Raw genomic sequence first — 18,304 nt, 5'->3', positions numbered from 1 at the left:
AGTATTATGGTGTCTTGTCTTATGTTTATGTCTTTAAGCCATTTTGAGTTTATTTTTGTGCATGTTGTAGGGATGTGTTCTGACTTTAGTGATTTACATGTGGCAAAATCACTTGCTAAAGAGACTTTCCTCTTTTATACTGTTGCCACTGTCAAAGATTAATTGACTGTATGTGTGGTTTTATTTCTGGGCTCTCTGTTACGTTCCATTGATCTATATGTCTGTTTTTACCCCAGTACCACACTGTTTTGATTACTGTAGATTTGTAGTATTGTTAATATTATAGTATCAATCGACTCCTTCCCGAAGTTTGGGGGGGTTTGCCTTCTGTTTTGTTTTTTTTCCCCTCAGGAGTGCTCTGGCAGTTGTGGTCTTTTATAGCTCTATACATGAATCTTTCCTATTCCCTCACTCTCAATGTATGTGTGTCCTTCACCCTAAAGTGGGTCTCTTGTAGGCAACATATTGTAAGCTGTTGTTTTATTATCCATCTGTCACTCTAAGTCTTTTTATTGGAGCATTTAGTTAATTGATAATTAAGGTAATTATTGCCAGATGTGTTTTTATTGCCATTTAAACCTCATTCTGCAGTTGATTTTGTGCTCTTTCCTTGTTGCTTTTTCTTTTACCATGGTGGTAGATAGTGTATCTTTCTTATTAGTCCACCTTATTGACATCCACTTGTCCTCTTGTTTCTATACTACTCAGATGAATTGGCAGGAAAATGAACACATTTACCTGTGAGGAAATTAGAGAACCACCATGGTTTTGGTAGAATTCAGGTGACTGTGTTTGGCTCTCTAACAATCTGCCGCTTTGTTTTTGACAAGAAACGCTGAAGTGTTCCTTGCTCACCTGTCCTTGTCCTGCCGTTATTGCTACACTCTCTGTGGGACTGAACACACTGGGTGTTGGGGAGTGGAAAGGGCACAGAGTCAGATTTCACTTTTGTTGGTTGCCATCTCTGTGTCCTTGGACAAACGTCTAGTCTCTCTGCCAAGCTGCCAAGAGTCAGAGATTTCTCAGAGCCCTGCCTCCCGTTTAATTGGCATCTGCATCTATTACTGATTTACCCTGGTCAGATGGTGTGTTCTTAAAGCACAGGGGATGTTGTCTTATTTTTAAATTCTTTTTGTTTAGGCATGGTGTATGTGTGCAGTGAATGTTTGTTGTTGTGCAATGTGAGGCTGCTAATTCTGTTTGTTTCTAAGGCTGTGTGAGATTACATTAAACAATGTGAACACATTAAATACTCTGCAAATGTAAATCTTGTAAATCTTATTTTTATCTTTATGAGGTTGTTTTCCTCAAGAAATCTGCACTAAGGAAACAATACCTGCAGAAGTTGTTTCTGTTAATAATTGAAATTGTTTTTTTTTTTTTTTAAGAAGTAAAAACAAGTGAAAAAGATGATTTAACAAGGGAAGGGGCATTTCTTTTCTTCCCAATTCTTACCAATTTCTGTTGGAGAGAAAAATTTGGTAAAAGTTTATGTTCAAAGCATTTCTTTTTCTGCTAAAAAAAAATGTTGCCTCCTTATTGTGGGGTTGCAGAGCATATTAGAGCAAAGATATTTCTAACTTAAAGAGTTATTAGCAAAATATGTAGAACATGATGACACTTGGAGAGGTCAGTATGCAATTTTGCAGGTCGATTATAACTGACTTTAATCAAGGTCCTTTTGTTTAAAAAAAAAAAGCAACTACTATTGGCTTCTCTAACTTGTCTCTAGTAACAAACAATATATATTTATAGTGAGAAAAAGAGTGTAATAGGTAACTTAGTGTAATAGATAATTCAAAAGTCACATTTGTTTGTTTTCTTGTGTACATACATTGTAAGCTTATTTTTAGCCATTGTGACCTATTTTATGTCATAAATGTGTATATTTCACTTAGGTTAGAATAATTTTAGTAAAAAGACAACTTTTTTTTTTTCTTTCAGATAAACTGAAGATTGTTCATCAAGCACATAAATCAAAGGTATGTTTCATATGGACAGTATCTGGCACATAGCAGGTGATCAATTTTGGTTGACTTAGTGAATAAATGAATGAACATGTGTACTTCTAAGATATTTTTCATTATAGTAGCATTTTTCATTTTGAATTTACCCTTTAAATAGCCTTTTATCCATTAAAAGAAAAAAAAACACCTCTAAATTGTATTCCTGTTGGTAATAGATTCTTTTTTAAAAAAGTGTTAATTAAAAAAAAAAATGTTGTTAATATATTGAGTTGACCAAAAAGTTTGTTCGGGTTTTTTTGGTGCAGAAAAACTTGAATGAACTTTTTGGTCAACCCGGTATATCAAGCAAATGTTTAACAAGCATAAAACTTGTTGAAATAAATTCAGCTTACAAATAAAGGAAATCAAATATTATATTTAGTCCAATTTCTTTGATTTTCTTATTTCTATACCAGAAGAGGGCATTATGAAAATAACGTGTTTTCTCTCATTTGACTCTCTCTGTATGTTAAGGCCCCGTACTGTGGCTCTCAGAAACAGGCCTACTAGTTTCACAGAGGACATGGGCTGCCCCAAAGAGGACTGCTTAGTTATGTGTTTATAGTATGTTTACATTTCCGTCTTCATACTTTTTTAGAACAATGTTTTTATGTTTGCATCTCATTTAGATAGACCAGAGTGATCTTTCTTCTTGAATCTCAGTGACCTCATATAGACTTCTCATTAAAACAATAATTTCTTCTATTATAGAAACTACTCAAGGATAAGGGACTGTATTTTATTCCTCATATTTCCAATACCTAGCACAATGCCTCATTCAAAGGAATGTTTCCTAACAATTTTTGAAGGAAGTATTTATTTATGGATTCACTTAATTTCATTCTCTTTGCTATTCATAGATGATGCCCCCCATAAACTCCGTCAGCTTTCAAATAAACGTATAGCAAGAGATCATAAAGAGGATGGTATAAGGATATATCTGTTGACTGTGGATTAGTAACTCAATTTTTTTTCCCCCCTGTGGCTTAAAACAACACACATTTACTGTCTTACAGTTCTGGAGGTCAGAAATCTGAAATCAGTTTCCCTGGGCTAAAATCAAGCTGGTTCTTTCCAGTAACTTTATTTTTCTATACCAAGGACTATGTATACAAATTTGACAGGATCCAATTGTCAAATGCTTTGAAATTTGGTGCTTGTGTATGTCTGTGACTATGGTATGGAGTCTTTACTTTGTATGGATGCTAGAATTGTATCTGGTCACGGACTCCATCCATTTTCTCTTGTCCAAGCCAGGACTGTTTTTAGGCTTGTCCTTAAAATGTGGAGAGTAGGAATCTTGATCTTATTGTAGAAAGAAAATAAATGAAGTTAAAATGAAACAATAGGCTCTTTAAAAAGGTTGTCATCCTCCATTTAGTGTTGCATTTATATCATAGCTTGCTCATATGCTCATGTTTCCTAAAAGGGAATAATAAGTAGAGTATTCCTTTATCCTAATGAAGACCTAGTTCATAATATTCAGATTAATCAGTATTATGATATTTAAAAAAATCAGAAAGTTTTCCTGCTATAGTTGGAAATATCTTAGAATTGTTTCTTATATTTAAAACATATGTTCCATCTTGGCACATTAGAGTTGTGAAATTAGAGCCCATTTTTCAGTTGAGCAATGTATTTACTTAAAGATTCTCCAAACAAATTGAGTCACTGAGGAGGTTTCTGGAATCTGGCTTTATAAACTTCTCATCTAAATTATAGAGATTCTAGTTGAGATTGTTGTTATTTAGTTGCTAAGTTGTGTCCAACTGTTTTGTGACCCCATGGACTGCAGCCCCACCAGGCTCCTCTGTCCATGGGATTTCCCAGGCAAGAATCCTGGAGTGGGTTGCCATTTCCTTCTCCAGGGGATCTTCCAGACCCAGGTATGGAACCCATGTCCCCTGCTCAGGGGTTCTTTACCCCTGAGCCACCAGGAAAACCCAGTTAAGAGATAGTTCTTCAGATTTCCTCTTTAACTTTTGTAAGGAAGGAGTCAATATATTTTTAGAGATACAGTTTTAAGACTTAAAACTTTTACCCACATGTCCCTCCTTTGTGCCTTTTCCAACTGCCAGCCGTGGTTCTCGTTTTTGCATGTGCGTCTACTTCCCATTTACAAGGCCTGTAGACGTCACTGGCCCAGCCTGTCGGTTTTCTAACCCTGCTGTAATTTTAGTCTTCTTCCTTAGCCAAAGGGAGAAACTTCCAACTAACTCCTGTATCTTAATGAACTTGTTCACAAAAGGCATGTTCCCCATTTCCCCAAATTTCTAGGTTTAGACTTTCTTAATTGAAATTACCAGGTGTCCACAGAAATTTGGTGCCATCACCACAATAAAAAAGTGACTGGATACCTTCCCACCAAGCCTCCTGTTTGGACGATGAGCTCAGTGTTTCTTGAATGAATCAGTAGTCCAGTGCAAGTAATTATTATAGTATGGTTTATTTTGGCAAGAAAATGTACTTGTGAGTCTATGTGTGTAGTATGGGGTATAATCAGTAGGCTACTTGTAAAGTCATAATAATTCCTATAAAAAAGATTTGAAAGAAATAACCCAATTTCTGTTTTACATTTTGTGAGTTTGGAAACTGGATAGCTATCCTTGTTAAAAGTTTATGAAAGGAAGAAGTCACACCCTGTAGTAAACTTTGTAAGAAATATGCAAGATCTTTAAGAAGAAAACTTTAAAATTGCAGAGAGGTTATTTGGTTGTCCAGACTCATTGAGACTGTCCAGACTCTGAACTTCTCTTAAGAACTATGTGCTATCTTTATATGAAATTCCACCTTAATTTAACAAAAAAGAAAAACATGCAAAGAGGGATATAAGATGAGATTTAAGTGGAAATGTAAAGGGTATTTGGATGGGAAGAGGCAACAGTATGAAGATGTCAGTTCTCTCATAGTTAATTGACAAATTTAATGCCACCCAAATAAAATTCTAGTAACAGTGGTGTGTGTATATATATTTGTATATGTGTGTGTGTGTGTGTGTATGTGGTGTGTATATAAAAGCTAAAGAAACTGATTATAAAACTAACATGCAAAAGATAAATAATGAAGAATAGTCAGAAGAGAGAGAAATGAAAGTGACTAACCCTGGCGCATTAAGACATATGGTAAAACTATAGTAACTAAAACAGTGTGGTACTGTCACATGAACTTTTAGTTCAAAGACACAGAATCAGAAGTCCAAAAATAGACCCAATTATATATGGAAATTTAGTATATAGTGAACATTGCATTTCAAATTTATGGGGAAAATATGGAGGATTCAGTAAATATTACTGGAACAACTAAAAAACAGTTAAGTTGAATCCATATCCTTTTCCTTATGCCAAAATAAATACTCAAAGAAGTCTAAGATGAAACCCATAGGTAAGGATAGAGATTAACTAGATTAACATGAGTGGATAATCTGCTCAAGTTGGGTGTTAGGTACATGAGGGGTTCATTGTACTATCCTGCATGCATTTTATGTTTGAAATACTCTGTGATTAGAAGTTTAAAAGGTGAAGTTAATTAAAATATTTTAAGGAAACATGGGATTTTAAAGTAACCTTACACTGAAGGTCTTTTCAAATATGATAGAAAAATTTTAAAAAAAAAGGCACTAGAAGGAAAATGAAGGAACAAAGGAAAACTGGGAGATTTTCTAACTTGTATTACAGAAAAGACCTAATTTTCTTAGTGAAAAGTGAGTGTTAGTCACTCAGTTGTATCTGACTCTTTGTGACTGGCGTGGGTAGCCATTCCCTTCTCCAGAGGATCTTCCTGATCTGGGGATTGAACCCAGGTCTCCTGCATTTCAGGTAGATTCTTTACCATCTGAGCCTTCAAGGAAGCCTAGTTTTCTTAGAATGTAACAATATTCCACAATTCCATTTAAAAAATTATCCAACAAGTTTATTAAAAAATAGAAACTATTCACACCTTTGAATGAAGTCGCTCAGTCATGTCCGACTCTTTGCGACCCCGTGGACTGTAGCCTACCAGGCTCTTCCGTCTATGGGATTCTCCAGGCAAGAATACTGGAGTGGGTTGCTATTTCCTTCTCCAGGGGATCTTCCCAATCCAGGGATTGAACCCGGGTCTCCCTTATTGCAGGCAGACGCTTTAACCTCTCAGCCTTTATTCACACCCAAATAAATATAAATTACTCTTCTTGGGGGCTTCCTTGGTAGTTCAGTAGGTAGAGAATCTGCCTGCAGTGCAGCAGACCCAGGTTCAATCCCTGGGTCAGGAAGATCCCCTGGAGAAGGAAATGGCAACCCACTTCAGTATTCTTGCCTAGAAAATCCTATGGATAGAGGAACATGGAGGGCTACAGTCCAGGGGTCATAAGAGTTGGACACGACTTAGTGACTAAACCACCACAATGCTATTCTTAATCTACATTTGCCAGATTGGCAATATCAAAATCTTTCGATAATACACTGTGCTGGTGAGGGTATGGGAAACAGGGACTCTCCGTGATGGGTGAAGTGAAGTGAAGTGAAGTCGCGCAGTCGTGTCCGACTTTGCGACCGAATGGACTTTAGCCCACCAGGCTCCTCCATCCATGGAATTTTCTAGGCAGAATACTGGAGTGAATTGCCATTTCCTTCTCCAGGGGATCTTCCCAACCCAGGGATCAAACCCGGGTCTCCCGCATTGCAGGCAGATGCTTTACCATCTAAGCCACCAGGGAATCCCAGTGATGGGTAGTGGTGGTATAAATGGGTACTGCTTCTTTGGAGAGTAATTTGGAAATATCTGTCAAAATAAAAATTGTACTTCCTCTCTGACCGAACAGTTCTAGGAATTTATCTTACAGACAAAACTTGTACATATACCAAATGATACATGGACAAGGACATTTGATGCAGGACTGAGTAGGATAGGAGATAGGAAACAACCTGAATGTCCATCAGTAGGGACAGAGAGAGTGTTAATCCTTCCACTGGAATATACTATAGCCTTGATAAATTATGATGCAGCTCTTAAACTAATTTTGAATGATTTTAAGATATTTAATTTTGTATTGTGGTATAGCTGATAAACAATATTGTGATAGTTTCAGGTGAACAGCTAAGGGACTCAGCCATATATATACATGTATCCATTCTCTCCCAAACCCTGCTCCCATCTAGGCTGCCACATGACATTGAGCAGAGCTGCCTGTGCTATACAGTAGGTCCTTGTTGATTATCCACTTTAAATATGTCCATCCCAAACTCCCTAACTATCCTTTCCCCCAGAAACCATAAGTTTGTTCTCTGAGTCTCTTTCTGTAAGTCTTGTTTTGTAAGTTCATTGTATCCGAATGACTTTAAGATATTTAAAGAGAAGTTATAATACAGCATATACCATGCCACCGTTTGTGTGAAAAGGTTTATAGGCACATCTCTGCCTGCATGTACATGTACAGCAACAGTCTCTGGAAGGTAAAAGGACAGTCTCTGGAAGGATGCATAAGAATTAGTACAAATTCTCTGGAGGAAAGGTGGGTAGCTGGGTGGAGGAGGGAGGAGCCTACATCTCATTCTATCCATATGTACTTGGAGAATTTTGTCTTGTGAATATGTATTGCCCATTCTAAAATGATTTCTTCGGTAAAGTTTGTCCCCTCTTTTAATCTGTGCACGTTTAAGCCCCTGTGCTCTTTCTAGTGCGTAAAGCTGTGGAGCATGCCTCCCAGGGTGGCTCTTTTGACTGCTGAGAAGGCCTTTCTTCTGAGCCTCCCTCTCAGCCATATTCTGGAAAGAGAGTCTGGTACTAAACAACTGCGTTCTGGTTGACAGGTGGTACTGTGTGCCCAGCGAGTGCTCACTACTAGGTGCTGTTTAGAGGCAGGATCAACATTTATGGTGTTTAAGTGGATTTGTGAGTAGCATTGGAGAGCACACTTTCCCTAAATCACAAAGAGAAATGTTAGTTAACAGGACTTGGGACCAAGTGTTTGTTAGCTGGAGCAGGGTTTTTAAATACGTGAGCTTTCAGTAAAGGCAAACTTGCTTCTCTCAGAAGTCAGACTGGTCAAAACTGGATCTGTTGCAGGAAGAGGGACACCTACCAGGACCCAAGACTGAGCTCTGGTCTAAGACTGGGAGATGAATTGTCCGAGGAGACACACCTGCTGACACAGCAAGAGGCTTTACTGGGAAGGGCTCCCGGGTGAAGAGCAGGAGGGTAAGGGAGCCCAGGGGCACTGCTCTGCCATGTGGCCTGCAGTCCCAGGTTCTGTGGTGATGAGATTAGCTTCTGGGCTGTCTCTGGCCAGTCATTCTCACTCAGGGTCCTTCCTGGTGGAGCAAGCATTCTTCAGCCAAGATGGATTCCAGTGAGAAGGATTCTGGGAGATTGATAGGAGATGTGGCATCTCCTTTTGACCTTTCCCAAATGCTTCCAGTTGATAGTGGCTTGTTAGTTCTGTTTTCCTTACTAAGATCTGCTGTTGTAAAATCACGCAAATGGTTACTGTAGTGCCTGACCAGGGTGGGCGGTTTCCGTCAGTGTTTCCACTAACAGAACCTTAGTCCCCTGATCACATCCTCAGTCTGTGTGCTAACCTCTCTGAATCCTCCTGGGGTATTGTGAGGATGAGATGATGATGAAACAGAACACTGACAGCTGACACTGCTCCCTATGTGACTGACACTGCACTGGGGGTTTTATATACTGCATCTCTCTCCATCCTCACCACATGGCAGTAAGAAGATGCGTTGCTACCCCTACTTTTTTTTTTTCCTAAGGCTATGTAATTTATTGAGACCACACAGCTGGATATTTGTGGAACCTGAATTTTAACCCAGCTCTAGCACAAAAGCTCTGTGTTCTAGCCCTGTCTCCATAGTGCTTTATGTAGTGTGTATTTAGGAAGCACTCACTATGTACCTGTTCACTGCTTTCCCTATAGCGATGGGAGCAAAATGTGACTTGGATTATTGCTGTGACCCAAAGTATCAATTCGTTTGTCTTTGAGGAATCTCACCAAATGTGAAACTAATAAAAGTACTGGTAAAAAGTGGATTTTTTTTTCTTTCTAGACAAATGAACTTGTGTTGAGTTTGGAAGACGATGACAGACTCCTGTTAAAAGAAGATAGTACCCTGAAAGCAGCTGGAATTGGTGAGAAAGTGTGTGTGTGTGTGTGTGCATGTGGGGCTGGAGGGGGCACTGTCTTTCCCGGCCTGGATGGTGATGTCTGGCTGATTATATTCAGATAACTTAATGCAAAGTAAATGCTACCCTTGGTGCTCTTTACACTACCTGATAGTTATTCAGAGGGGAAGGACAAGAATGATGTACATTCAGATCGTTTGACTGAGGGCAGTAGATATCTGCTTTCCCAGCGTTCAACATGCAAATAGTTCTTTCTAGAAAGTATGCTCAGAATTCTGCTGAGGGTTATTTTAAGTGATTGACAGGTTATTACTCACTTAATAACCTACTTACTCATATCAGCTTCATTTGAGCTGATAGTTTAAGAGAAAAGGGCCCAGTAGAAGTATCGTGGAATAATGAAGTGAGATGTTGTTTGTATAACAAGCAGCGTGGTTTCTGATAGTTATCCAAATCACTGTGAGCCGACCAAGTCATGGAATTTCAAATAGGAGCCTATGGTATGCAGTTGAAAAATTGCCTGATTTAACCTTTCCATTTGGAATATGCATGCAGTTTTGTTTTAAAGAAATGCTGTGTGACATGTGTTGTGACCATTAGATGTCACTGTAATTCTACTTACATGTATACTTAGAGATGATGTGGTAGTACAGCGAAGGTTTTGAGAGAAATGTGAGCAGTTGAAGGCATTATGCCTCTGACATAATGAAGCAGCACAAATCACACTTACTTTCTAATTTTTTATATGCACTGGTTAAGGGACACTTTAAGGTCCATGGGGTTGCTATGAGGTCGCTAAGAATCGGGCACGACTGAGCGACTTCCCTTTCACTTTTCACTTTTCTGCATTGGAGAAGGAAATGGCAGCCCACTCCAGTGTTCTTGCCTGGAGAATCCCAGGGACAGAGGAGCCTAGTGGGCTGCTGTCTATGGGGTCGCACAGCGTCGGACACGGCTGAAGCGACTTGGCAGTAGCAAGGTCCACGAAGTCCATGTTAGGAATCCTTACATTTTTTTGACAGGTGTTTTATTGTCGCATCTGTCAGGAAGTCATTTTTAAATGACACATGTGGTTGAAGTGGATTCCTGACCTCTCTAACTTAGATATCATTTTGAATGCCATGTTATATAATCTCAGACTTGTTTTCTGTGTCTAAGTCTATACTCCTGGCTAGATTTAGTGTCTTTCCATATTGTGACTAAGATTGATTGCTGTTATCTGAAAAAACAATGTTTAATTTGGCATTTATTTCTTCTTAATTTGGTGCTTATTTTATTACAGCAAGTAGCACTTAACTGCTTATTAAGCGTAAAACTGTACCTAGTATAACAGACTGGTATTGATACAGGCCGGAGAAGGCAATGGCACCCCACTCCAGTACTCTTGCCTGGACAATCCCATGGATGGAGGAGCCTGGTAGGCTGCAGTCCATGGGGTCGCTAAGAGTCAGACACGACTGAGCATCTTCACTTTCACTTTTCACTTTCATGCATTGGGAAGGAAATGGCAACCCACTCCAGTATTCTTGCCTGGAGAATCCCAGGGATGGCGGAGCCTGGTGGGCTGCCGTCTGTGAGGTCGTACAGAGTCAGACACGACTGAAGCAACTTAGCAGCAGCAGAAGCATTTATACAGAAATTGACAGCTCCATGGAAAAGACTGGAAAATTCAAAAACCAACTAAAAAGCAGTTTCATGGTATGAAAAAATTTTGACATCTCAAATAAGTGGAGAAAAGAATGAATTAGCCAGAAACTGTTGGGCCCATTGCCAAAACATTTGAGAAAATAAAACTTAAGTTCTTAGTCTTTACTCTAAAATAAATTCTATATAGATTAAATGTTTGCAATGTAAAAAAGGTTTTAGGTAAAATGCAGGTCAGTAGTTTCATAATCTTGGGGAGAAGAGCTTTCTAGGCATGCCCTTGAAGCCAGAAGCCATAAAGCAGGGAGAAATGATAGATTTGACCACATAAACAGAGTTAAAAGGAGAAGCAATAAATTGTGAAAAAATATTTGCAGCATATATGACAAAGAAAGCCTGACTTTATAAAGAGGTCTTATAATTAGCACAAAAAAGAGAAATAAACTACTGATAGAAGAAATAGCTCGGAGAAGGCGACGGCAGCCCACTCCAGTACTCTTACCTGGAAAATCCCATGGACAGAGGAGCCTGGTAGGCTGTGGTCCATGGGGTTCCGAAGAGTCGGACACGACTGAGCAACTTCCCTTTCACTTTTCACTTTTCATGCATTGGAGAAGGAAATGGCAACCCACTCCAGTGTTCTTGCCTGAGAATCCCAGGGACGGGGGAGCCTGGTGGGCTGCCGTCTATGGGGTCACACAGATTCAGACACGACTGAAGTGACTTAGCAGCAGCAGCAGAAGAAGAAATAGCTAACATAAAAAATAGTTCAGCCCTATTAGTAATGAGAGCAATATACATGAAAATAGAGACTAAATTTTATGTACTTTACTACTCTAGTGATTAAGAATTAGAGGCTGAAGTCAGAGTGCTTGGGTTAGCAGCTTGACTGCCACGTACTGTCTGGGTGACCTTAGACAAGCAATAATTTAAGACTAGCAGACACAAAGAACAGTGGTTGTATCTGAAGGAATGTTAGAAAATGGATGTTCTCTTGTACTACTGTTGGGAAGGTGTATTACCTCTAACTTTGTTGATCAATTTGATCAGTAAGACTTTCTCAACCTTACTAAGTAATTTTCTGTCATCTCTATTACCAAGCCAACAGAAAAGTGCTTCCTCAACTCTGTGACTCCTCCAAGGTTGTGATACACGTTCAGAAGTGTTATCTTTCACCTTCCTGGTTTGAGATTCATTGATGTAGAGCTTTATTGAATGGAAATAGAAAATGTATTGTGTGATACCATTATTATTTTTAAATGTATGTATTTACATGTCTGTATATGTATATGAGGACTTCCCTGGTGGCTCAGATGGTAAAGCGTCTGTCTACAATGCGGGAGACCTGGGTTTGATCCGTGGGTTGGGAAGATCCCCTGGAGAAGGAAATGGCAATCCCCTCCAGTACTATTGCCTGGAAAATCCCATGGACAGAAGAGCCTAGTAGGCTGCAGTCCATGGGGTCACAAAGAGTCGGACACGATTGAGCGACTTCACTTTCACTTTCTTTCATATGTATATGAAGAAGAGATCATATACTAAAATTATAAAAATGGTTTCCCTGGGTGGTGGCATTGCTAGCAATTGTTTTTTTTTTTCCCTTTATTCTCCATTTTATCTAGTTGTTCTTGTAATTTAAACTTTCTTGTATAATTTACATGTATTACTTATAAAGTAAGGGCCCAATTTTAAGGAATCAACTCCTAAATTTAGGGAAAATTGGTTTGAATGATGGCTCGGTATCTGTGACCTTCTGGAAGCCATTTAGACTCTCTGAACTTCTACTTTGATTTCTGTAAAATGAAACAGAAATAATAAACCTATTTCAGACGGTTGTCATAGGGCTAAGTAAAAGAATGTATATGAAAACATCTGGAGCAATGCATGTAAACGCCCTCAAAAACACTTCATTTTATTTGGAAACCATTTTGGAGAAAGCAGTTGGCAAATGTTTTGAATTTGTTAAAATCTCAAGTTGTTGGTTTAATTGTCATCAATTTCAGACTTATATAACAAACCACCTATAAAGGTATAAATCAAATCACTTTTTTTTTTTTTTTGGTCATTCTTGTTTTAAGGCGATATAGATCTTCGATCAGAATTGGATCGTTTTCATGAGTTCTCCACTGGTTTCAGGTTACTTCAAACTGTTCTCATGCCCTGGCAAGTCTGTAGCTCTGGTTGAGGGTGTCTGCCATCCCTGTTGGGAGCAACCCCCTCTTCTGCATGTTCCCCTTTGTTGCTGAGAGCAGTGTTTCTGTACCCTTGAGAACAAGCCACAGTTACTACTCATGGGGAAGGAGGTGATGGCCCCTGGAGAGCAACAAAAAATTCTAAGTGGGAGTAGAGTTGTAAAAGCAGTACTTGAAATGTGTGATTTTTCTAGGGAATTTTCCCTCCCTTGGTGCTGTGCCTGGTTAGGTTTTTAAGAGGTTTTAGGAGAAAAATTCCAAGTCATCGCTTTCTCCCTTCTTACCACTTGATCTTGCTGTAGAGCTGTCACTCTGCCATCACAGCCAGTTGCCATGGGAATAAGGCCAGTGTAACAAATGTATCATTATGACTTTTCTGTAAAAATCATGAAAGGAAAAGAGACTGTAAGGGGGGAAATTAGGGGAACAAACTGGTTTGAAGATTTCTTTTCTCACCAAGAAATTCTCTAGCCTTTTATCTGCATTGCAGATCCCAATTGTATATTCTACGCTTGACATCAGGGGAGGTTTTTGCTTGTGGATTTCGTCCTAAAATACATCAATAAAAAGATTTGTTTTGTGGAAGAAGGAAGAAGGCCTTACCTAGAATTGTTGTTTATAATTTAAAGATCTTGTTGTTAACAGTTGTAGTTTTATGGACTAATTCCCCTAGGTAATAAATTTTCATGTTAAATATTTTTGGGGTTATATTTTATCTCTTTCATTTTGCTGGATTCTACGATTGCTGTCTTTTGAATCGTCTCCGGTTTAGGAAAGAAACTGAGATAGGGTAACTCTTCTAAAGTCAGTTATGTTTTACCGGAAATATTTTAGAGCAAGATACAGTCTGGCAAACTCTAAGTGCTCACCTCTGGGAAGAGTCCGCGTCAGGCCACATCTTGTGCTAACTCCCCAGCTCCCTTGTGGCTTGTTTCCACTTTGTGTGTCGCTCCTCTATTGTCTGCCTACAGCCGAAACCCAGTCTTGGTGCCCGGCACCTCTCGGTGACCTTGGCTAAGCAGCTCAGATTGTAGGCTTCCTTGGCTCCGCTTCTTTATCAGGCTCATATATGATTAGTGTTTCCTGAAGGTTTGAGTCCCTTTCCCATTCTCTTTTTAGGTAGTAATATCTTGGGGGCATACATGCTTTCCTGCTTTGACAGTGTGTTTAACCGGCTGTTCATGTTAACATCATAGCAGCGATGATCTGGTACTTGCTAAAATAGGTGGTAGGCCCAGGGAATTTGGGATCCCAGAGGAAGAAGATCAGAAGGAACCTTCCAGACATGATTCTTCCTTTTTGCACTCCCCTCGGGCTTCCCTGGTAGCTCAGATGTAAAAAATATGCCCGCTGATACAGGAGACACGGGTTTGATCCGTTGGTCAGGAAGATCCCGTGGAGAAGGGAATGGCAACCTATTCTAGTATTTTTGTCTGGAGAATTCCATGACCGAGAAACCTGGAGGGCTACAGTCCATGGGGTCACAAAGAGTCGGACACGACTGAGCAACTAACACTTTCACTTTGCATGCTGATGTGGAAATCACAGTGTCCAGTCTATCAAAGGTCAGACTTATCTCTATATTTGTTTTCTCCAAACTATAGTTTGAAATCTTTCTCAACCAGCTTGAAAACGGAATCTCAAGCAAATAAGAAATAAAAGACACATGGTTGTTTGGAACTACTTGTTGGATTGTTGACCTCCTTTGGTAAAAAGTTAGAAATATAACACAGCTGTGGGCATGGTTTTGAATGATTCTTAGATTATACTTTGGTGAAACTTGCAAGGATGACTCCTGGACCAGGTGAGACAGTGAAACTTTGTCCTTTTGGTGTCAAATTGCTGCAGAAATCACACCTTGCCCTTCTTGGCTTTTTTTTTTTTTGGCCAATAATCTGGAGTTATTATTCACATTACAGCCTGCTCTGATCATTAATTGTCTGTACTACAGTCAGGACACATTTCTCAGCCTCTTTTCTTGGACGACAATTGCTGTGCTGCATACAGCTTTGATATGAAGCTTGGGATTTAGAAGCCATACAGTAAATCCTTGTTTATAGATGGGTTTATTGAAATAAGTTAGTTGAGGAGTTTAAGTTCATTATACTCAACTTTCCTGAGATTTTTGCATTTAAAATTGGTTTTTCTTCTTCTTTTAAAAAATTTGAAGTTATTATTTTCCCATTGAAGGTGTATATATGTGCATTTTGTAATGGAAACATTATAAAATTCTTAATTATTAATTTCATATCCAACATTTGAATGTCCTGGCTTGTGTTCATTTCATTAAACTTGAAAGTCAGTATTAAAATGGTCTACAAATGTATTTGGAGCGTTCTTACTTGGTTTCATTTGCTAGTAAGACAAAGGGATGAGCTGGTGGTATATTTATTGGATTTGAGAATGCACATTCATTTCACATTCACATGCCAAGGCACTCTGCACCTGAGTGCACTGCCGCCTGCAGCACATTTAATTTAAAATCAGGAGCCCTAGGGGACCAGCGTGTGGTAGACTTCCTGAGGGTTCTTCTGGAGCCATTTTAAATAGAATTTGGGATAATGGAGGAAAGGGTGATTATGTAGAGGTCTTGAAAATCTTTTGTAATTTGTTTTCACTGTAATTGGCAAGTAAATTTGCAGTCTAAATATGTGAAATCATTGTCTCAGAGATTTCCAATAGGGTTCTGTAGATTTAAGAAAAAACATTATATTCTGATTCTGCTTAAGAAACATGACTAAAATTTAAAATCCACCTTATGTCTTTCTTTTGAATGTTCAAACCAGCCAACTCCTAATTTGTGTGTTATTCTCCAATTTGTTAAGGGTGAACATTTTTATCAGCCTGGACCATTTGAGTTTAACCCATTTGTCAATCTAGTTTTCCTGAAAAAACATTCATCTGAAAATAAAATATTTACCTTAGATGACCTCATTTTTAACCCTGTAGTGTATAAAAGATGGATTGATCTATAACTTAATTAGACCCAAGAGAACTTATGTGTCAAAACAGGAATGCTTTGTCAGTTTTTTCTATACATTCATTTAATCCTAAACCGATTATTGGTATCCTGAAGAGCCGTAAGATGTACTAGTTTCTCAAAAGGGGTGCAGATAAATGTCAGCTACGGTTAAGTGAAAATTGTAATTACAGTTAGTGTGTATTGAGCAAAGTGCTGTGTGGGCAAAGCACTGTGTAAAGTTCTATATGTAAATAGCACATGGTGTATGAAATCTTGCATTGTGATTATTAAGAACAGGGGACTTTTGCTTATTCTCCTAACATCAGGAGGAGGATTTTAGAATCACTTGCAAATTTTGTAGGTCTACCTTTGGGCTTGCTTCTCTTCCAAAAAGGAGCTTTTTATTTAAAGGATAGATCTCAGAATATCTTAACTTTGAATACTGAATTTTTTGAAGCCCCCTTTTCAACTTTTTACTAATTCCTAGTATAGAGCTCTTAGCTATTATTTTAAATGCCATTTTCTTGTAAAATTTAACTGTACATTAACTTATCGTTTGCCCAGGGTGCATTTTTATACAGCCCCTCTCATCGATTCCCAGTTTCTTTCTGCTGTGTCTTCCCTGCTTGCCTACACACACACACACTCAGGCTTGTTGTAACAAGAGTTCGTAATATGATTTTTATAAAGATTAATCTTCATTTGATCTTGAATATATAAAAGGGCTGGAATGAAGATCTGAGACTCTGGGTGATTTTATTTTCTTCTTTCAACATTTCCATATTTTCTGTAAAGACCACAGAAATTTAGGTTTGAGAAACATTAAATTTGGTATACTTAAAACCAGCAAAAACATTTTTAATGAAATGTTATGCTAAGCTCTTTAATTTCATTCTTCTGTGATAAATTCTAATGAAGAGATGAGAGCTTTAAACTGGGAGACCAGTGGTAATCCTTGGCATCCTTCCTGATTATCCTATTTATTTGGCTTGAAGAGTTTCACTTGTCTGTTTTTAGAGAATATGTTAATTGAGTGATCAGTATTCATTACAAATAATCTTGTCTGTTTTCTTGTCAAGATTCTGAAGGCCCTTTTGCTCTTTCTGTAAAAGCTAAGCAGGCGGTATTAACTTCTGATTTAATTTAAAAAATGTGGAACTTGTTGGTGCAACACCTTAAAGAATTGCATGTTTAATAATTGGAAGGCTTTCCATCAGATTTGTCTCCAGTCTGAATTAATAATGTTGCTGACTTATTGTTTTAGAAGACAGAGTCCTTGACCTGCTAGGTTGAAAGAATTGTGACTGCTCTGAACCTTTGTGGGTCCTTTAGCTGCGCCATATCCCTTGTGAATAATTAGAGGTATTTGAAGGTATTGCGGTAGAAGCCAATTTGTGTCTTTCACTTTGCATATTGTTGAAGCCTCATGAATTAGTCATAAGCGGGCAAAAAATTAACTTCTTCAGACACATATTTTGATGGGTCATGAGGGAGAATGTAAAGTGATCTGTAAAATATTCTACTGATCCTCTAAGTATTAAATTATTATACCTACAGGCTAATTTCAGAGTGGGGAGAAAAGAGTTTTCCTCCTCCTTCAGGACCAGAGTAACACATTTGGAAAAAAAAAATAATGGTTTATTATTTCTAGGATTGTCAAGAGGACTATAAATGAACAATTTTATGATTTCTTGGAAACCAGATTCATGTGTTAACTCTTGTTTTTAATTTTTTTGGTAATTTTTCTTTTTACTTTTAAATTGGTTGAATTTTAGATTCTCGTACTTAAACTTCTTGTTGATTTTATGAAATGTGAAACCATACTTGTTTTTCTAACTTTGGGCCTTGGAAGCACTAAATCAATGAAATATGTATTTCCATACTTATTTAAAATCTAGTTTTACATTACAGTTTTTTTCCATTTTCTATTCTTTTTTTCAGCCAGTGAAACTGAAATTGCATTCTTCTGTGAAGAAGACTATAAGAACTACAAAGCTAATCCCATTTCATCCTGGTGAAAACCTCACAGAGCTTTCTATTTTGCATACTTGTATTAAGCTCTTTATTCCACTAGTGAGTTTCTGAAATTGACAAATAAACTTAAAAAAATTAATCCCAGCCTCTGCTGTTTGAGGTAAAATCTGTGGTGTGTTCTCTCTTGTGCAGGTCTCATTTTCTTCTTTCTTGTTGTAAAATAATGTGTTTATTTATGGGAAAAACATCTGGTTTTAAGTGAAAGAAATAATTATTCAAAAATCACCATGGAGTGTTGGCTCTTTCGTTATCATTTGTTTCTCTAAATTAGAGGTCATTTTGGTGACTTGCATGTTGGATTCTTTAAAAAAGATTATAAGACTAAGGTCATTCTCTTTTATTTTGTGTTGTCTCCGAAG

General features: G+C 38.1%; 1 protein-coding gene across 6 annotated transcripts in view; it reads left to right on the top strand.

The window, feature by feature from the left end:
• The window catches only part of C2H2orf76 (chromosome 2 C2orf76 homolog), a 115,272-nt gene extending 97,243 nt beyond the window's left edge, over positions 1-18,029 (top strand). For all 6 annotated transcript variants that reach the window (XM_060411177.1, XM_060411176.1, XM_060411179.1 and 3 more), the window contains 3 exons: positions 1,945-1,982; positions 9,038-9,119; positions 17,853-18,029. In XM_060411177.1, the coding sequence (XP_060267160.1) occupies positions 1,945-1,982; positions 9,038-9,119; positions 17,853-17,929 (197 nt within the window). In that variant the 3' untranslated portion in view covers positions 17,930-18,029. The remainder of the gene's footprint in view (positions 1-1,944; positions 1,983-9,037; positions 9,120-17,852) is intronic.
• The last annotated feature ends 275 nt before the right edge of the window (positions 18,030-18,304 follow it).

The sequence above is a fragment of the Ovis aries genome, chromosome 2 (genome assembly GCF_016772045.2).
Source record: "Ovis aries strain OAR_USU_Benz2616 breed Rambouillet chromosome 2, ARS-UI_Ramb_v3.0, whole genome shotgun sequence".
NCBI lineage: Eukaryota > Metazoa > Chordata > Mammalia > Artiodactyla > Bovidae > Ovis > Ovis aries.
This window is presented reverse-complemented; position numbering and strand designations above follow the sequence as displayed.